We start from the raw sequence: 21,539 nt of genomic DNA, 5'->3' as shown, positions 1-21,539 counted from the left end.
TGCAATCTGATTGGTTCCCAGGAGCTGGACAAGATAGTGGAGTATGAGCTGAAGACAGGGGGCGTTCTCCTTCATCCTACCTTCTGTGGTACTAAAGAAAAAGACAAGTAAGCATGCAGCAGTTTCCATAAACAATTTCCTTTCCCGGGAGAGGGCGATGGTGGTGGCATGTATGTAACTTAATTTAAGAGAATCGGGCAGGGTCCCAGTCTAAGCTTACATTCATGGATAAATATTTTTGTGGAACTAATCTGTCTTAAACAATGCTATAAACATCTCAAACTTTGACAGATTCATGTTTGAGTTTGAATAATTATATTGAAGGCCATGTTTTGAGTTTAATTAACATTTTTAGTAGTTTCCAATGTATGCAGTATGTGTGGGGAAAAAAATCTTGAATTGAGCAATTCATTCTGCTCCAGCATCGTTGCCAGCATTTATGCCATTTGTCGTATAAATCAGGCCTCTAAAAGAGTGGTTTTAGAGAGTTTCTAGAAAAGACTACATTTATCTGCATTCATGTTTGAATGGCAGTTGTCATGTACTTGGACAGTAACTTGGCGTTGTGAGCGCTGGCAGCAATGCAGCTATCGGCTGAGATGTGCTTGTGAGAACAGGGTTTCTTTGTTCCAGCCCCACACCTCACCTGCACTTCTCCATCAAACACCCCCACACGCTGTCCTGGGAGTACTACAAGATGTTCCAGTGCAAGGCCCACCTAGTAATGAGGCTGATCGAGAACCGGATCAGTATGGAGTTCATGCTACAGGTGAGCACCGATTGCTGCAACAGTCTGCATTTGCATTTTGCTGCACTACTCCTAAATACTCAAATTTACAAAAAATAAAACCCTTAAAAGTCCTTAATAATAACACATTTTGACAGGAGTGTTTAAAAGTACTTTAAAAGTGGTGAGATTATGAAAAGGGTTATGACTGCATTTTTTTTTCCACTTAATGGATTGAATTTTGTTTATGTTCTTGAATTAACTGAATTTAAATTAAATTGAGTCCAACGCCAGCGAGAACCCTGGAAAGCATAATGCACTAATTGAAAGGGAGTGATACACCCAGTGGAGGCACTTAAGCAGCATGCAGCAAATCAGAAATGGACCCATTTAGTGCTCACTGCGGTCTGGAGTCCTGCAGAGATGCATTGTTAGCTGTAATATCACCTTGGGTGGCAGGGTTTGAGCAGGCTGGGTGACCCTGCCTAATTGCTCATTAGTAATGACTGACCAGGCTCCTGCAGCTGGCTGACAATATGTGCATTTCCGACGACATGAGTGCTTGTGTGGAGCTCTCTCTCATTGATTGGGGATGTGTGTTATGAAGTGTTGAACCGCATTACTTTAATCTTAAACAGGTAAAATGGTATTGGTTCCCTCTTGCAAGTGATTACAGTCTCAATGAAATCGCAATGAAACGTAAATAAAAATAATTAAATATTCTGAGATTTGTTTGGAAAATGTTAGATTTGTTTTTTAGAGAGCTGGGAGTTAAAGCTCTTTTGATTGACCCTGAAGGTGTTCAACAAGCTATTGAGCCTGGCCAGCACTGCTTCGTCTCAGAAGTACCAGTCACACATGTGGAGCCAGATGCTGGTGTCCACCTCTGGCTTCCTGAAGTCTATCTCCAATGTGTCAGGCAAGGACATCGGGCCCCTCATCAAGCAATGGGTGTATCCTCCTACCAGCCAATCAGAATTCAGCATTACTTCAGGGACTTTACAACAATAGCACTATTTTTTTTCCTTCATTTTGTTTACAGTGGTGGTTTTGGCCCCAGGTATCATAGTAATCTTAACCCAATGTCTCTAGCCTTATTTACTTTGACAAAATTCTATTTTACTGACTTCTAATACTGTGTAGCATGGTCCTTGTATCCTTTAGGTATCTGTCACAGAAGATCATATGAAACGTGTAGAAAAAAGATAACAGAGTGTGCATAGAAAGTGAGTACACGGTCTATTACATGGTCTGTGGGTACAACAGGTGGCCACTATCTTAAGTACAGTTTGAGCTGCAGGATGCAGATGCTGCTGTCGAGCCTTTACTTGTGATAACAGAGACCAGAGCGGGGTGGTGAAGTTCTTTGGCAGTTTCGCCTTCAACAGGAAGCGTAATGTACTGGAGCTGGAAATCCGCCAGGATTACACGTCCTCGGGGACTCAGAAATACGTGGTGAGTGCGCAGCCGTGTGTCAGAATGAGGCCTGGAGTTTGCATGCACATTCAAATACTAACAGGATAAATGTGGTGCACTTCTGTGCTCGCAGGGCCCGATTAAGGTGACAGTCCAGGAACTCGACGGGTCTTTCAACCACACTTTGCAAATCGAAGAGAACAGTCTCAAACATGACATCCCGTGCCATTCAAAAAGTAGACGGTAACCTCTTTTTTATTTTACAAGTGAGGCATTGTGGCTTTTCCCACTTTCTGCTGTCATAGCAGATAAAACGAATTAAAACGAACAAATATTGCGTTGGTCTTATTGCCCATTAATTTGCCTGTTTGAGTGTGTGCTGTGCTTTCAACCTTAGCATATGTTTTTGATGTTGAATGTGATTTTGTATGCCTTTTTTACATTGCAAATTAACCTTCATTTTTACCTGAATGAAAATGTTTCTCCCCATTCCAGAAACAAAAAGAAGAAAATTCCTCTGATGAATGGAGAGGAGGTGGACATGGACCTATCTGCAATGGAGTAAGAGTCCCCGCCCAGTTTTCAGCTAGCACCATGTAGCACATCAGTCAAGAGCTAGCAGATGAGACCCGCTTCTACGGCTGAGTGACCTCCCACTGCCAAATAATGCTGTGTGATTGAGAAACTGTCAGGGTGATTGTTGAGAGTTGTTTTTTCACAGAGTACAGGGCTATAGAGGCAGAAACAGGGCCAGGAGTTCTCAGTCTAAGCTAGGGCGAGCGTCAAGGACTGTACGGTGAGCACCAAGTGAATCTTCCTGGTCAACTCCACGCCATTGCACAGAGGTTCATTGAGTTTTGTTTTGTGGGAGTGATGTGTACTGCTGTCGTTCTGTGCGGACAGCACGTACGTACGATGCTTTAATTTAAAAAGCAATCCCAGGTCTACGTTTCGGTAAGGTAATTGAAAGTGCCCCTAAATTACTGAAAGTGGTCCACATACTAAAACTATTCTCCTTTGCCTTGGAACACCAGTGCCGACTCTCCATTACTGTGGATTCGGATTGACCCGGACATGTCCATCCTGCGCAAGGTCTGCATAATCTTCTTCATCTTTTTAGATTTCCATCTCTATTGTAGTCTCAAAGCCCAGTGTAAATAAGTGTACTGTTGTAATTGTTAAGGTGGAGTTTGAGCAGGCAGACTTCATGTGGCAGTACCAGCTGCGCTATGAGCGGGACGTAGTGGCCCAGGAGGAGGCCATCTCTGCCCTGGAGAAGTTCCCCACGCCCGCCTCCCGCCTGGCGCTTACTGACATCCTGGAGCAGGAGCAGTGCTTCTATAAAGTGCGCATGCAGGCCTGCTTCTGTCTGGCCAAGGTGAGAAGAGTCCCCCTCACTCACAGTCATGATTGTGCAGTACATTTTCCCTTTCTACTAAGTTTCATTAGTACATGAGGAACGCAGTGGATGACATTATCTAAAGGTCCTGAAGGCTTCAGGCATTACTCGGGTTCATATAAGTACAACTACTGACACACGGGAAAAAAGGTTTCATTAAATCAAATTTCTTTTGATAACTTGCCTTGATCGCTGTAAGGATTCACTTGTCTAAAGTGAAGTCTTCCAACTCTGAAACACATTTCACTTCCCCTTAATTGTTCTCTATGTTTATGTTACATGTCTCTAGAAGAGTTTTTGAGATTTATCGGTAATGGAATTGGATGTGTAAGTAGATGTCGTCAAGTTTGAATGTTCCTACCTGAAATTATTTTGTAGTACGCTTCATTAAGGAATTTCGGCTGGATTCTGTTGACTCCATTAACAAGCTATCAAGCTTCACTGGGAAGAAAGTTGTGAAATTAGACCTATGTGCCAGCTTGCATTTTGAGGTGTTGATAGTCATACTCACTGTGTTGCATCAGTGATGATAACAGAGAGACTGCTCTGTCTGTAACTTTTATTTCCATATCTCTGAGGTTCTGCTTCCTCTTCATAAAATATAAATGCTTTAATAAGCAAAAAAGTCCCGGTACATTTTACGTGGCTTTACAAGTAGTCTGTTGGAGCAGAAGTGCTTCTCGCCAATTTCACAGGCATGTGCCAGTATATAGCAGTGTACAAATGCAATGGTTTCCAATGGGAGTATGTTTGTTTTCAGAGATGCACTCATTTTATTACTCAAAAGGTAATCTCTAGATACTTGTTAATTCAATAAAACAGTAAGCATCATGTGGGTGAGATGTTTGATGATTGGCTTGGCTTTTCTTGGTTGCATTTTAGCAGTTTACAGGAACTACAGTTGACAAGTTAGCATTAAATATGCATGTTCTTTTGAGAGAATATGTTTCCATATATTTCAAACTATGTTCTTGAACATCTGAACCTCTAAGCGTGTATAAAAATGGCTCAGGTAGACCGATAAACCTCAAAAGGCTTGTGGAAGAATGGTTTAGTATGTGAAAGGTGGAACCTGATTGATGTGGCTGCTGTGGGGTCAGGCCATTCGGAGAACACAGTATGTACTGTTAGTATGAAATGGGAGCAGCTGGAAAGGCCTCTAGGCAGTGCAAACAGCTTGTACCACTGAGCCCCCCTGTTTGCCCTCCCAAGGACAACATCCTGCCTGCCACGCTCACCACCTGATTACCCCAAATCCTCCAATTTCCTGCTGAAGCGCAGACCCTCTCCCCTAATGAGCGCTCGGGGGACCACCAGTCATTAATTAACAACCTCCACCCCCTCCACTGAAGAACAAAGCAGTCACAGCCATCTTTTTTTTCAGTCAAACTGCATACAGGCCAGAACCAGCTTCATGCTGTGGGAGGGGGAGGTAACTTTCTCGACAAACTGACACTTTGCATATTTCAGCCGGCGACAAACAACTTATCTGGCTTCCAACTGCAGAGCCGAACTCTCAGCCGAACTCTCTAGATGACGTCTAATGCTAGGGCTTTCAAACATATTGTGCATTCAGCTACAGTCCCCCATGGAGCCCTCGGCTGTCTTTGGCAGCAGCCCTTCTCCCCCCCGCAAACTGACAGCCGCGATTGCGATATGATCCTGTAGATGATGAGTGAGGTGCAGCAGCTGCTAGCACTGTCCAGCTTTCAAATGTGAGAGTAGAGATGGTCCCACTTGTAATACACTTGATCGTAGGCCTGCATATGGGATCCCATGTAACACATCCTTTGAGCCATTGTAGCACCACTGCTCATTGTATTGGAGTGCTGTCACAGATGTTTTTTAATTTGTTTTTTAGATTGCAAACTCCATGGTGAACACGTGGACAGGTCCCCCTGCCATGAAGATCCTATTCACCAGGATGTTTTGCTGTAAGAGCTGCCCCAACATTGTCAAGACCAACAACTTCATCAGCTTTCAGAGCTACTTCCTGCAGAAGGTATTACGGCGCATTAATACATGCTGCACATTCATGCATGCACATGCATATTCATTGAGATGTGCTGACCATAGCATTTGCTGTTTATATGTTTTTTATCACAAACCTCCACGAAAAGTTATTTTGAAACTGTGATAAACAGACCTGTTTGAATGATAAGCAGGTTTATAAACGAGTGATTTGCTTTAATATTTTCAGTGTTTTTAAAATAATTTTTTTAATTAAACATAATAGAAGTATAATTGATTGAGAGGCAAACCTAGCTTGCAGACTTTATGTAACCTGTGTGTCTGTGAGAGTACTTGTTTGACAGAAGCTCAACCAAGTTATTTTATGAAGCATTTTCTCAATTTAGCTGTTATGCAATGATGTATATACACATCCATGCCTTTCACTGATATGTTCTATATTACTCTGTCCATTTATAGACCATGCCAGTTGCCATGGCATTGCTCAGAGATGTGCAGAACCTCTGTCCAAAAGACGTCCTAAACTTCATTTTGGACCTTATCAAGTACAATGACAACAGGAAGAACAAGGTACAGAGGACCATTACAGGAGCCTACAAGTTACATCACAAACAGCTGCTGCTGATCATAGGTTTTTATTGAACAGCAGAGAATATAATTTGGCTAAGAAACTTTTATTGGGGAAAAAAATACTCATGATTGTTCTCCTTGTGTAATCATTGTGTAATAATTTACTGTCATAACTCTCTATAATCCCGCATAGCACAGTACAGCATGTTTTAAATTTTAATTAGCAGTGGGGGACGGTGAAGGAGAGTTGAAGTATGCAGTAATTGCTTTAATCCCATCTGGTGTGTACCCTTAGTTCTCGGACAATTACTACCGCGCTGAGCTGATCGACGCGTTGACCAACTCTCTGACCCCAGCAATCAGCATCAGCAGTGAGATTCGCACAGTGGACAACCTGAACGCAGATGTGCGCCTCATTCTGGAGGAGATCACCCGCTTCCTCAACATGGAGAAGTTACTTCCAAGCTATAGGAATACCATCACGGTCAGGTAAGGGATACAATCACCCAGAACCTAGTTACAAGAAAACAGTTTCTTTAAACCAGCAGCCATGCTGCCATGTACCGTGCTCCTGCTGAATGGCTGAAACTAAGTCGGTGTGGGTTTGGTTAGTACTTCTATGGGAGACCTCCAGGGAAAAGCAAGGCCCAGTCCCAAACAGAACACTTCGGACTATTACAGACTATGGGTGAGTCCTCGAGTGGACAAGGGCTTGAGAGGTATACAGCGGTTGAAATGGCACCCAATATGTGACTCATTGCTGAGGGACGGAAACGCAAGCTTACTCAAACTTATGTGATGAGAGGAAAATTTGAGTCATCCACCACCTACACCAGGCACGTAAACACCCAGGGGGTGTGCTGACAACGGGTCTTCGATTCTGATAAATCTTTACAGAACAGCTTTGAAATAAGTGAATTCCAATGACATTTGGACATGAAAAGGACATGAGAGGGGGGTGAGTGAGAATAAAGAAAATATGTTGTTTTTTTATCATGGGTTCATGCAGTGTGCCATTAAATTACAGCAGTTATAAGTAAGGCTGAGTGTTCGTCATGGAAAAATAAAATCATGGAAAACTGAAATCATGGATTGTTTTAAAAAACATTAAATTAACCAATAGATCGCATGCACAGCAGTGGGAAATGATTGAAATAACATGTACAAGTCTATTAACAGTAGCCTAACAAGTGATTTTCAGTGGCCAGTTGCCGCTAATGATAAATATTAGTAAAATGCATGGATAGATTGTTGCATTTAAATTGTTGCAGTTCATCCTGAAAAGAAATTGCATGTTTTTGTGGTTTTTTAAGTGTACTTTATATGCAAATTATATGAAAATTACACCCCTCATTCAGTGGAAGCACTTTCAAGGGGGTCATCCTGACATTCCCTCATTGTTCTCTCAGCCCAATGTTCCCTCAAAGCAATTTCCCCAATTTAGAGCTGTATGTTCCCCATCAATTTTCAGCCCTACGTTCCCTCAGCCCTAGGAACCACCTAGTAACCACTGTAGGAACCACCTGGTAACAACCTGGTAATCACCTAACAAACAACTGTAATTGCCTAGCAGCATTCCAGCAATCACCTAGTGACCGTCCTAGCAGCCATTTAGCAATGTCTAAGCAACCAACTCAAACACCCTAGCTACCACCTGTCAAGCCCTATGCTCCCTCAAAGGATTTCCCAACCAATTTTTAGCCCTATGCTCCCTCAGATCTGTGTCCTAGCAACCACCTATCAACAGCCTAGTAACCACCTGGTAATCACTGTAGAAACCACCTGATAACATCTTAACAATCATCTTGCAACTGTCTGTAATTACCTAGCAATACTCTAGCAATCACTGATGCTCTAGCAACAATCTAGCAATGCGTAAGCAACCAATTCATACACCCTAGCAACCACCTAGCGACACCCTACAAACCAGCTAGCAATGTCCTAGCAAGCACTTAGTAACACCATAGCAACCTCTTGTAATTGCCTATTTACCACCTAGCAGCCACCTTGTAATCAATATAGTAACCGCCTGTAAATGCCTAGCACACTCTAGCAATGATCAAGTAATGTCCTAGCAATGTCCTAGTAATGTCCTAGTCCTAGCAATCTGGCGATACCTAAACAACAAACTCATACACCCTATCAACCATCTAGCAACACCCTAACAATCAGCTAGCAATGCCCTTGCAGTCACCTAGTGACATCCTAGCTACCACCACTATTAATCACATATTAACCACCTTCTAACATCCTAGATGTTAGGGCAATGGATTAAAGACCTGAGCACAGACAAAACGAGATATTTCAAAGCTAACAGTTTGTAAATACTATAGGTGTCTGTAAGGGAGAAAAAATCTTGAATATTCCTAAAAGTGTATTTGAGTGTGCGTGCGTGTGTGAATGTGTGTGCATGCAGCGTACGCACATATTAGGGTTGTCATGGTAAGAAAAAATAAATACATGCAATAATACTTCCATGCACACACTAAAATAAGGGCTAAAATAGGGCTGAGGGAGCATAGGGTGCCAGTTTGGTGGGGAAATTCTTTGGAGGAACATACTGCTGAGGGAACATGGGTACTCTCCCCCATTGAGTGACGTTAAATATTTTCAGTTGGAACTGTTTCCTAAAATACATGTAATCTGATAATGCTGCTCAAGGAAAGAAGTACCAGCAATGAATAATAACTTTTTTACATTAATATTATAATAGCTATATTATTTGTATTTCTAATTGTGAATAAATACTATAAAATGAATCTGTTCATATATACACCTACTGCAAATATAATGTCACTATACAAGATGCTTTAGAGTTAACTGAAGCCTGCAAAACCACAAATGCTCTATGCCTTCCAGCAGGCCATCAGAACCTTCTGTGAATATCTAAAATGGCCTTCAGACAAAAAACTGTCTGAGCCAATAAAAAACATACACTTAAACTGAAATAATATTAGAAAACCGCAGAAGATTAACTAAATTTTGCATTAAATACTATAGGCACGCTGCAGTTGATTGTTTTTCATGAAACATATTTTCCCCGTCCAGTTGCCTGAGAGCCATCCGTATGCTGCAGAAAACCGGCCACATCCCCAGTGACCCTTCGCTGTTCAAGTCCTATGCGGAGTACGGTCACTTTGTGGACGTACGCATCGCCGCGCTTGAGGCTGTCGTGGATTACACACGAGGTACCGACTGCAGTCTTGCCACATTTCTGACATCTGTCCTTGCTTAGAGGTGCCTGTTCGGTGCTTTCTCTTGTTATTTATTTTCCTCCTCCTTTCCTTTTTTAATTCTGAATTTACTTTTCGCTCTAGTTTATTGAATAATTTAGGGGTGCCAATAAATCATTTTCCACAAATTCATCTTGAGCCACATTAAAATTCTGGCCTTGATTGCAGTTGCTCAATCTACACTGAAGCCCCTGAAAATTTTTCTGGCATGGGATTTCTGCACTCTGGTTGGTGCCAGGAAATTTCTGATAATTAACTTGGTTGGTTGGGGTGGGTTTTGACAACATAGATGAACGTAGTGCAAAGTGAAATGGAGCAAAGATTACACCTGGAACCTCAAGTTTAATGCCATACATACAATGCAGAATCTGTAGTCTGTCCATAAATGTGTAAGTAGCTCACTGGATTTTGTAGGAAGTGTTGGAGTATTGCACTTAGGAGTTTCTTTGGAGAGAGTGCATGCGCTCTCTCATCACATTTTATCACTGACATAACTCCCTATTCTCATGAACCACATTCATTTCCTTTACTTGACTGGTTTGCACGCACCAACAGCTGATTTTTGCTGTTTAAGACAATAGACTCTTTACATCAGAGATATTCAGCTGGCAGCCTGGAGGCCAAATGCAGTGTACTATAGAACTGTCATTCACATTTCTGTTTCAACTGGGTCATTGTCTTTGTGAAGAAGTGTTATTCAGACATCTAAATTTGTGACCCAGTATGTGTCTGCACAGTATCAGTATATCTTCCATTACTGATAGAATAGTAAGTAATAGCATATTTTAACAAGATATATTCTTGGCTTATACACATGTACAGTACATCTTTGCATTACATTACATTTATTTGGCAGACACTTTTATCCAAAGCAACGTACAATAAGTACATACTGAAGGTATGACAAAACACAGGTCCGATAAGGTACAATAGTCATTTTGTACAATTATTCATAGCCATGAAAACTTTAAGTCCAGTTCACACAGTAAACATTACTCCGACCTAACCTATAGTCAAACTAGGAGGCATGACAAGCTACAACATCAAGATAATGATACAATAAATATCTTATTCATTCATTGTCTAAAGTCCTATTCTGACTTTAGACAAGTCAAACCAGAACTCACTGAAACAAGTTACAAAGGCGTAAAATGCAAGTGGACTTTTGCGCATGGCTAATGTAAATGCCATTACCCCCCGACAGATTGTTCAAGACAACAGATTGTTCAAAACAATAAATGATCACTGAATCTTGATAGGGACATCATACACATATGTGTAAAATCAATGGTAAGATTGTATATTTATTCCATATTTAGTCACAGATATTGATAGAATGACGTGGTATAATTCCACAAAAATTCCTCGTTTTTTTCCCGCTGTTCAGTGAGCAGCGTTTTTCAACACTATTGGCATACCTTCAGGCTATTGTTGGATTTATCTTGCTATGACAAGATACTAATTTTTGGTGGTGAAAGAATATTTTTTATGAACTCCCAGATGAACACTATTGTTCAATGTGTCACAGTAGTTGCAGATGAGACTGGGTGGGGGGTGCTTGTTTCCACTCATATTTTGGCTGCAGGAGCACTGATGTCTCTGGACAATAGCGTCCTGGCCACTAGGTGGCTGTTAAAGGTGTTAAAATACCTTAAGCACAAGAACAGAATCTCTTCAGTGGCATTCACCTCACAACAGGGACAGCATAAAAGTGCTGTGAATTCATATTAGCAACAAGCTTTGCTCCGAATGTTCATTTCACTTGGTTTCAGCTTAAAAGGCACCTTTTTCATGAAGATTAGCTTTTCTCCCTTAATCTGGGACGCAGAAACTGTTGAAGCTGAAAGTCAGGATTTGTAAGCACTTTCTCTGAATTGCTAATATAAACCTCATTAATCAAGCCTGCAGCCAAGTCTGAAAGGATCCTTTGTGAAGCAGGGCCAGCCCCGCAGTGCCTCTTTACATGCTGTTTATTGGCAGTTGACAGGAGTTCTGGGGAACTGCAGTGGCTGCTCAACCTGGTCCAGAATGACCCAGCGCACTACATCAGGTCAGTTTTCACACGGTGTTGTGTTGTGGGGAAGCTAAGGCCGCACACCAAGGGAAAGGGTAGGGCTCTTTCCAGAGAATACCCTCCACAGTATTCACACACGTTCTGTTTCTAGAGAACTCCTTGCTCAAAGCCTGCTGTTTTTCTTGGCAAGGCAGTAATTACCATTCAAATGTTACAACATTTTCTTTACTGTGACCCAAGTGATTGGCTTTTTTATATTACCTGCTCATAATGTTACTGCAGATGCAGATGAGCTTATGTGAAGTCTTTGCCTTTATGCATGTCAAGCTGCTGTTTCATATGGAGCAATGAACAGACCCTTTTTTACTTACGTAATCATTTATAACCTGTAGAGGTTTGAGGCTTTAACTATACTGGTGCTATGGAATACTGAGTAAATTCTTTATTGCTTGTTAATTGCAGTTACTGACAGAGAAAACCCGTTGTTGTGGAGAAACAGGAGTTGATAATAGATGGCCTCAGTGGAGATACCATGTTTTATGAATTAAGCTGAAAACCATTTTCATTTTTAATCATGTCAACTATCATTATTATTATTAGCATTACCACGCATTTTTTAAACTGAAAACTGGACGCAAGAAAAATACAATTCACAGATATCCTTCAAGTAGACATCTTAAAGAACATTTTTCTTTGCATGTAAAACTTTATGTGAAATTTCTGGGCAGAAAACCTGTTTTTGTCCAGCTCCTTAAAACCTAAACCTTCCCCTAATTATCCTTTCAGGCACAAGATTTTAAGCATGCTGGGTAAAAACCCACCCTTCACCAAATCCACAGAATCCTCCCTCTGCAGCGAAGCTCTGGTAGACCAGTTGTGGAAGCTGATGAACTCAGGTACATTACAGAGGCTGACCGTTTTAATTTAGGTGTATAAAGGCTGACTCACACCTGTGTTTTATTTAGGTTTTTGAGGCCCATGGGCCTGTGTAGTCACAAGCATATGTATTACAGGGCTTCACTTGCACGCATGAAGTTTTATTCAGGTCCGAGAGAGAGACACCTGAAAATTCATGTCTATTAGTACAGGCATAGAAGTGGTATTACACGTCTCACAAAAGTTTTTTCTATGTAATGCAATCCATATTCCATGTTTCAGTTTCCTCAAGTTGGCTTGCAAAAATAAGCAATTAGACTGACTGAAAGACGGTAACTCATGTTGAAACATCTCTCTCAACAAACCGTTGTCTTCTTGGTTTGATATTACCAAAGATTCCCTCTGTGGAAGTAAATGCAGTTTATCTATATATATATATATATATATATATATGTCCTGAGCAGTGATCTTGCTAATGTGTGTGCTGTCTGTGACCCATTTTACTCTAGCCTCCACCAGGGGCCCTTAGTTTTACCTAAGACTTGGAAAAATCCATGAACGTTACCTTTCCTGGGGAAAAATAGCAGTTTATGACCTGCTTTTCATTACTGGATAGGATACACTTCTTTAAAGCGAAAAAATCTGTTCTTTCACATTTGGCAGAATTTGAAAAGATATATGCAGTGGGACCACTTGCGGGCTCTGACAGCGAGGATTTGTTTCTTTCATATTGCGGTGTAAATTTTTATGCATTTGGAGTCTCAAGTATACTTCTGTACTTTGATGGCCATGGCGGCTGTTGGCAACCACACCATGCATCCAGTGCCAAACCGATTAAATTGAGCTTTTTGGTGATTCCAGTTGAAAGCCTATTCATAATGCCTTGCTGTTTCTCCTCCCTCTATCCTCAAAATTCAATTGTCACACTTTGAAATCACCTCACAAACTTGAACTGAGGCCACACCGGCCATTTTTCAAGTTTTTATATTAACAAGGCGCACTGCTGTTTTATTGAGGTCAGATTGTCAGCTCGATACCTCCAACAAAGCCTTTTGTGCAACTCTAGCTGAACCACTGCAGCCATGACAGAGAAACAGCTGTGCTGCATATGCCTGGTCAGAGAGAATTTGTGTCAAAAGAAACACTCATATCTGTTCCTTGAACTCGTCATTTTTCAAAGTTCTCGTAGGGATTTCTAAGGGGATTGTTACGGTAAGAAAGAAAATACTTCCTCCACCAGATCCCATATAATGATTACTTCAGGACATTCCTATATAGCATTTAATTATGATACATTTAAGATTGAAAGAATTTAAAAGCATCTGTAATTTCTAGGCATATGCCAATATTAGAATTTCTTAGTAGGATTATTTTGTTCAAAGGTTTCAGGATATATAATATTATCACGATAATTACTGACATAAGTTGAATGTCATAAATCAGTATTAAAACATACTTCAATGACTTAAAAAATATATATATATTTAAACCAACCGGAAAACATCTTGTTTCTAAAGCATGTCTTATTGCAAAACATATGTAAAAATATTAACATTATGGCCATGCTAATAATTAGTTTTAACAAAACAACGGAATTCAGACGTAAACATAAACATTTTTTTTTCAACAAAATAATGTGCTGTTGATAACATAATATTTAAGTAGATATAAACATTATGGCCTGCTTTTAAACAAAACAATAACTGCCCAGCTTATTCGGAACTAAATGTCAACATTTTGGCCCTCTTTTAAACAAAAAAAACTACTTAAAGGTGCCTCTGAGGTAATTATCTGGAGGGACGTATCTGGCAGGTACCTCTCATGACTGGCGGCTGCGCTGTGATGCGGTAAACCTGTACTACACCCTGTTCGGCCTCACCCGGCCCTCCTGCCTCCCCCTGCCCGAGCTGGGCTTGGTGCTCAACCTCAAGGAGAAGAAGGCTGTCCTCAACCCCACCATAAAACCTGAAGCAGGCGCTGGCGCCGTGGAGACGGGCGTACCGGCAAACTTCCACAACCCTGCCGTGGGCTTCCCAAGCAGCGTAAGCACATTTTCGCACACACATGTCCAGAGCCTGTCACTGGAAAACTGGTAATTACATGCCTCATGTCTAACGCACAAGACTAATCAATGAAGTACTATATCAAGCACACGCATAGCTCAATCAAGATTATTCTGATTTATCAAGTGCCTAGCCAACACCTATCGCAGTGTGCATGTGCCATACAAATCAGAGTCTGAGCAGCAATTGCTGTAATGCATGAAGACCACACACACCTAAGTCAGGGGGGCAGTATTAGTGGGTACATTGTGTTCCAAGCCAAATCCATGGCTCTGCATGCAGCTTTGATCATAATGAAAGCTGATTGAGCTCCACAAAAGGCACAAGCCAGCAGTTACGTTAGCAGTGGCAGATGCCAAGTGGCTGTGTGTGTGAATGATTGCGTATGTGTGTGCATGTGTGTGTGTGCATTCGTGCGTGCATGAGTATGAGTGTGTGTGTGAGACATCATTTCCTGCTTAAATAAGCCGGATCCTGAGCTGTACTGATGGGCAAGGAACGTGCGGTTGTGAAAAGGGGTGTGGTTCTGAAATGGGCAGCATGCTGTTTGCAGATAGAGGAGGAGCACATGGCAATTGAGCCGCCCCCAAGTGCTACGGCTCCGCCCCCACAGGGGTCGAAGAGGAAGGCGGAAACCCCCCTGGGGTCCCCACCAGAGCCTGGACAGGTACTGCAGGACGAGGGCCGCAGAAGAGACAAACTGCAGATCAGAGTGAGATGCTGCTGGTGGAGATGCGTTCACCGTTTTACACCAATGTTTCTATATGCAAACCAGATGGTCAGCTCCAGTGTTCGTCCTGCCATTTTTACTTTCCTATTTGTAGGAAGTCTTTGAATACTAGCTTTAGACGATCAGGCTTCAGCCACATATGTCCATTTTATTTGTAATGAGCCAAAAATGGGAACACTTTGAGAGTTAGCAACTGAACTTTCAATGTTAACTTTGTAGTGTTGGCCATCTGGAGAGTTTATAGAAAATCTGTGGTTACACCACACTGTTCTGTCTGTGGAGACACACCTGCTGATTGACTTTGATCTTTTTTCAAAGTGATGCATTGTTAACAATTTACCTAATTATTTCTCCAGTACAGAACAAGATTAACTATAGTGAATGTTTGCGTTCAGCATTAAGTGTTTTAAATGGGTTTGTGGAGTTTGAGAATGAAATTTCATTATAAAAAATATTCAGTTCCTTTTGGTTTTATATTTACTGGAGTTTTGTGTTTGATAATACAGCATGTCAGCAATTCCATGATGGAGCCCACATGGGCATATTGGATATATCTTATTTGCATATTGTTTGAGGTCAATCTTATGCCAATGTTTCAAGTCTACCGAAGATGCTATTGAAGTGTAATGACTCCTGTATTTTTAAGCAGAAGCTGCAAAGAAATTCACACATTGACTTACGTGTTTGCAGTTCAATCCGCAAGAGGAGGAAGATATTGACATGGACACAGTTCATGACAGCCAAGCCTTCATTTATCACCATCTCAACATGCTGGAAAGACCATCTACACCAGGTATCCATCTTCACTTCAGTATGCTAGTCTGGCCATACCAGGTCATAAAGACCTTCAGTACAATACCTGGGATGATGCAATTGTGATTGCTCCATCTTCTCTCTACATATAAGCAACAGACCTCTTGCATGTTTGAAATACTACCACTTTTTAGATGCCAGTGAAATTAAAAAAAAAACGTTCCTAATGTTTATATTGAAACATTTTCAATGAAGCAGTTTTTTGAGTAAGGATAGGGGGGGTAAGAGTTTTTGCTACATGTTATTGGGTACTCAGCTGTATGTTTACTTTATCTGTTGCGAAATACAAAAAATAAATAGAATGTGGTCCTAACAAAAAGGTGCAATCGTGAAAGAATAATTTTGTTTTGAAAATTTGTGAAAACAGTTTATTTTAAAACTGTATTTTGCGGGAATTTCACCAATCTCTAATGAGTTTAAGATTTAAGTATTTGACCCGGGTCTGAGAGGACACAAAATCGGTGTTCAGTAACAAGTGTGCATGACTTGTCTGTCTAGAGCAAGCAATGTTGTTGAATGTTTCAGTGCCAACCCTGTTCTCTCTGTAACCCCTCTCTCCCCAGGTAAAGAACCGCCATCTCTGGAGCAGGCCATTCTATCCATGCCAGCGACACCCCTGCCAGTATTCAGCAAGGAGAGTAATTCTTCCTCCAAGCACAGTGACCACCACCACCATCACCACCACCATCATGAACACAAGAAGAAGAAGAAGAAACATAAGCACAAGCATAAGCACAAGCATAAGCATGACAGCAAGGACAAGGACAAGGACAAGGATAGGGACACCCACGGAGCAATCAACAGCCCCGCTAGTGGCCGGTCCCTACGCTCACCCTCCCTCTCCGACTGAGGCCCAAGAGTACCAAACATCACCCTCAAACACCTTGCTGTGCCCCTTGACCGCTTCCCAAAGCCCTCTCTTTCCCAGCCGCTGAAAGATGGCCTTTTCCCGCCATGTATCCTCAAATTTAGGGCCATTTGGTCCCACATCATGCAGCACCATGGACCACTAAGGCTTAACTGCCATCTTGGTTGATAAATGACAATTTAGAGTTTTTTTGTTATACAATTTTTGGCATTGGTCTAATCACACTCTTTTGAATATCAGCATCACTGGTTTCTCTGGGCTTTCATAAGGCCAGAGTAATTGCAGTAAGCCAACTAAATTGAGGGCTTACATTTTAAGGGTGAAGGAAAATGAAAAGTAGCGTCCACAAGAAAAATGTTGATCATCTTGGCCTCTGTCCACATCACTCTGTAAAATTCCCAAATATTATGGTTGTTGTATTCATGTTTTTACATCTGAAATCTGAAGTTTCTGTCAGTGTAATGGACCTAAATTGTATTGTAATATATGCATTCAGTTATATTTTATGTTCAGGCCTTGAACTTAAGACTATTGCTATATTGTTAACTTTATTTTTTCTGTACGTCCAAGATGATTTGGGTCATAGGCTGGGCTGATTGATATAGCACACAAACATACTGTACAATTTCCACTCGAGCCTTAACACATTATGTATTTTGTGAGTTTCCAACCATGCTTGATTTTGTCCCACGTATATAACTTTTTTCTGTTTTTAGCATTGTCGTTAACATTGTTAACAGGCTCGCTTGGTTGCTGTTATTTCTTTATTGAGTAGATTTTTTTTTTTTTGTATTTCCCATTTTACTGTCATGATAGAATAATAGCCACATTAAACATGGCAATTTAACGTATTTTTGTGTATTTTGCCATGAATATATCTTTTATGTATTCCTGATTAATAAAGTGTTTTATAGATTATTTTGTGAGAGGTGTATTTTCATTACTTTAGTACTTTACCATGGCTGACAGTGTCATCACAGGCCAGTAACCCCTGCTCGTTGGCTGGGTGCCCACCGGTCCCCCTGTGCATGAAGTGGCTTCTTCTGACTAATGTCTTTGCGAGATTGCAAACTGTGGCATGAGAAGTGGGGCCTGCCATTATGTGCTTTGGAAGAGTTCATGCTTGTCTCTGCTCTTCCGAATTGATAGCTCAGGTTTGAGTGCTGATGAATACAATTGCACGTTCCAAATTAGGGAGAAGAGGGGGAAAGCATAAAAAGTTAGTTGTATGTCTTCATAATTAACAGAATTAGAAAGAGCCCCTTTTATCTTCCTTTGAAAAACTAAAGCTCATGCTGAACTCCTAAACCAGGAATTACCTTACAAATTAAAGTGGGCAGAGCTTAGACCAGCAGCCTTGGCAGTGTCTGCTCTGACCATGCTTTGCAGGTTTACTGATACTTTCTTGGAATACGTTTTACTGCTGCGGCATGGAGACCACATGGTTCATCACCATCAGAAGAGCCAGGGGTCCGCATGTAGGTTGCACCTGCAATACCACTGAGTTTAAAGGCCCCTGGATATGCTGGCTAATTCTTATTGAAGCCCAAAACCTCAAGATGTGTTCAGTGGCCAAAAACTCATTCAACCTTGAAGCTTGGAGGCCACTTGAAACAGCATCTACCGTTGCTAGTTTTTGTTGGAGGTCACTTGTTTATACAACTCCTTTCTACCTTTTACAAGCCATCATCAGTTTACCACTTCAGTATTCAGTATAGTTAAGAACAACTTCATTTAATTTTATCTCAGCCAGTAAAGACTCTTGAGATGATCCAGAGCTGGACCCTATAGCCTAGACATTGCCAGTTTGAGCCTGGGCTGTTGGTAAGTCTGCACTGGTGGGAAACAGTTGTCTTTGTCCAGTCAGGGATGGGTTTGGCTTATGCTGACCAGGGTTAGTCAGGTTATTGATGCATGGAAATTAATAACATGCTGCACTAGAGCGTAATTGCTAATTACAAATTTGGGAGAGCAAAATGAAAAAAATAAAAATTTTATTGTAAATTTGTATCATTAAGTAAAGTGCAATTTTATTAAAATTGTACTTTGTACTCTACTGAATGTATTTATGTACTGTATATAAATCTTGTTTCTGAAGCAGACTTTGAGCTTGGCTATCATGTAGCACAGGTTATCAGTCAGAATGCACACATTCACTTATGTGGAATGTCTTGACAGTGTAATGCTTAAAAGCAGCAGATGTGTATGACACAGTGAATAAAACTGGTAGTAATGTATGAATACATGTTACAGGAGTTCAGCAGGGAACAATCTGGTTCATGTCAGGCTGAAGGGCTGCTGGGAATTATCCTGGCCAGGTTTGCACTGTTCTGATGCCAGGAATAATTTGTCTTGCTTTCGATCACATTTCAACATATTGTGCCCATAGGTATTCCTACTTTCAGTGCTGGTAGCATGGGGAGTAGTCAACCAGTTAACTTTCCTTTTATAATAGCAACACCAGGGTGAAATGAGTGGTGGCAATGATGAGAGGCAAAGTCCTGGTTGAAATGAATGGACTGGGCAATTTCCAGATCACCAAAGCAAGCCACTTCAATGTTCTTTTGCCTCAACATGATGAACAGGTGTTTTAGGGAAAATGTACTATAGGAAAGGAATTTTGCATTGGTACTCAAACCCTTAATTTTCTGTGTGAGAAGGCGAATGGTGATTACTCCTTGGAACTAGAAGACTAAAGAGAGTGACTGGGGATGTATGGTCATCACTGCCTGACAATTCATCTTTCACTGTATTCTCCCACACCATGGGGTATATATATTCATACTTGAATATACATACATATAAAGCTGGGTCTGATACCCTACATATAAGTTTATATGTTAAAGCATATGTCAAAGTACAAGTGATAATGCATATTATAGTTTGGTTTACAAGCTTATGATGCACTTATTGTAAAGTGGTAGGAATACATTTTGTTACATTGGTAACTCAGAGTACAGGACGAAAAGTTATTTACTTGCCAGTTCTTCACCTTTCAGACAGTATTTTTGTTGCTGTTTGGCTCTGTACTCCAGCACACTGGATCTTAAATGAAGCAATGAATATGAGGCTAAAGTGCAATCTGTACGCTTTAATGTGAGAGTATTTGCATCCAAATCAAGTGATCCTTGTAGGAATTACAGCCCTTTTTATACACAGTCCTCCCATTTTAGCAGAGTTAAAGCAATGGGACAATTTAGCATAATCTGAAATAGTTATATTTAGTACCTGGTCGCAAATCCTTTGCATTAAATGACTGCCTTAATTCTAAGACCCAGACATCACCAGTTGCTGGGTATCATCCCTGGTTGACACTCTGCACAGCCTGTACTGTGGCCATCTTCAGTTCCTTTTTGTTTCTGGGGCATTTTGCCATCAGTTTTGTCTTCAGGAAGTTAAATGCATGTTCAGTTGGATTCAGGATGTGTGATTGACTTTGCCAGTCAAGAATATTACACTTTTTGGCCCTGAAAAACTCTTTGGTTGCTTTAGCAGTAAGTTTGGGGTCATTGTCCTGCTGCTGGGTGATTTGTTTTGAGGCATTTGGCTGGATCTAAGCAGATAAGATGTTCTGTATACTTGGAATTCATGCAGGCAGCAGTCACATCATCAATGAAGACAAGTGAGCCAGTTCCGGTGGCACCCATACATACCCAAGCCATAACACTACCTCAACCATGTTTCACAGATGATTGGGTTGTCATGGATCATAAGCATAAGCTGTTCTTTTCTTTTTCCACCCCTTCCTCCTTCCATCATGGTATACAGTAACACTTGTTTTACCAATCTATGAGATTGTTCCAGAAAAGTTTCAGAAAACTCTAACATGGCTGCTCTGTTCTTGAGGCTTACCAGTGGTTTGCATCATGCGATGAATCCTCTGAGGTTATGCTGGTGTAGTCTTCTCATGTTAGTCTTTGACACATCTATGCGTACATTCTGAAGCAGTGGTCTTCCGTGTTCAATCAGGTCGTATGCTATTGCTGTGCTCAGCGTTATTGCTCCCTAACAATATATCCAACTGTTTACTTGTTGCCCAATGTTTTGGCCATGTCTCTGGTCTATTTATTCAGATTTCAAACCTGTTGCAAACAGGTTATTTGGGTGCATGACTTCCCAAATAAAAAAATTACATTGGTCTTTAGGGCGCGAATGTTTACGTGGTTTAGTGTGCTGACCTGAAGACGAGATTGAAGCCTATACCTTTTTAGTTTCAAGTGGAGACGATTTTCTCTGTATCGACCTACTTATCTTATTTTTGTAGCAATTTTCAGGTTATAGCCTACCTCCACGAGTTAATATGTGCGGAGTAAATAAGGACAGGCTATACTGGTAATTTCTTCCACTGATTCGGTTTATAACCACAAGAGATGTCGTAACCCTGACGTTTACTTTCGAACCAACTTGTGTAGCTAGTAATTAACCGCGGGGCGAATTACTGCCGCGGTGCGTGACGCTATGTTTTGATTTTTTCCACTACACAGTCGCCAAATCTCATATACATGGATTTTTGCTTTCGGTTCAAAATCCTTGATGCAAGTCGTTTTTAAGCACAAAGACTATTTTTTAAGAATTGTTTGACACACCGGCCTTTCCACTTGATGAACATACAGCTTCAAAGAGAAATTTAAGGATGTAGTGCGAGCCTTCCTCTTTGTTTTGCAAAGGAGACCTAACTTGCGGGGCTCATTTACACTACAACCGGCTAACCTGCGGTGTCTAGGAACTACTCTGAATAAGCCAATTCAACTTTTGTCGCACTAAACAACTAGTCTTTGTTGTTTAAGCTTAAACGCGTTCGCATGTGTCCTTTGAAATGGCAAATATTTCCATTAGGCTATGCGTAATTAACATTTAGC

General features: G+C 41.0%; 1 protein-coding gene across 1 annotated transcript in view; it reads left to right on the top strand.

The window, feature by feature from the left end:
• taf2 (TAF2 RNA polymerase II, TATA box binding protein (TBP)-associated factor) overlaps positions 1–17,598 on the top strand; it is a 28,452-nt gene extending 10,854 nt beyond the window's left edge. The window contains exons 10-27 of the mRNA XM_064338307.1: positions 22–107; positions 634–769; positions 1,526–1,680; positions 2,068–2,182; positions 2,277–2,386; positions 2,639–2,704; positions 3,178–3,235; positions 3,327–3,521; positions 5,404–5,544; positions 5,973–6,083; positions 6,379–6,572; positions 9,132–9,271; positions 11,297–11,366; positions 12,117–12,226; positions 14,019–14,248; positions 14,823–14,981; positions 15,690–15,792; positions 16,376–17,598. Coding sequence (XP_064194377.1) covers positions 22–107; positions 634–769; positions 1,526–1,680; positions 2,068–2,182; positions 2,277–2,386; positions 2,639–2,704; positions 3,178–3,235; positions 3,327–3,521; positions 5,404–5,544; positions 5,973–6,083; positions 6,379–6,572; positions 9,132–9,271; positions 11,297–11,366; positions 12,117–12,226; positions 14,019–14,248; positions 14,823–14,981; positions 15,690–15,792; positions 16,376–16,662 — 2,466 coding nt within the window. The 3' untranslated portion in view covers positions 16,663–17,598. The remainder of the gene's footprint in view (positions 1–21; positions 108–633; positions 770–1,525; positions 1,681–2,067; positions 2,183–2,276; positions 2,387–2,638; positions 2,705–3,177; positions 3,236–3,326; positions 3,522–5,403; positions 5,545–5,972; positions 6,084–6,378; positions 6,573–9,131; positions 9,272–11,296; positions 11,367–12,116; positions 12,227–14,018; positions 14,249–14,822; positions 14,982–15,689; positions 15,793–16,375) is intronic.
• Positions 17,599–21,539: the final 3,941 nt, after the last annotated feature.

Source organism: Anguilla rostrata, chromosome 1 (genome assembly GCF_018555375.3).
Source record: "Anguilla rostrata isolate EN2019 chromosome 1, ASM1855537v3, whole genome shotgun sequence".
Taxonomy (NCBI): Eukaryota; Metazoa; Chordata; class Actinopteri; order Anguilliformes; family Anguillidae; genus Anguilla; species Anguilla rostrata.
Note: the sequence above shows the minus strand (reverse complement) of the source record. Positions and strands in the feature narration are given on the sequence as shown.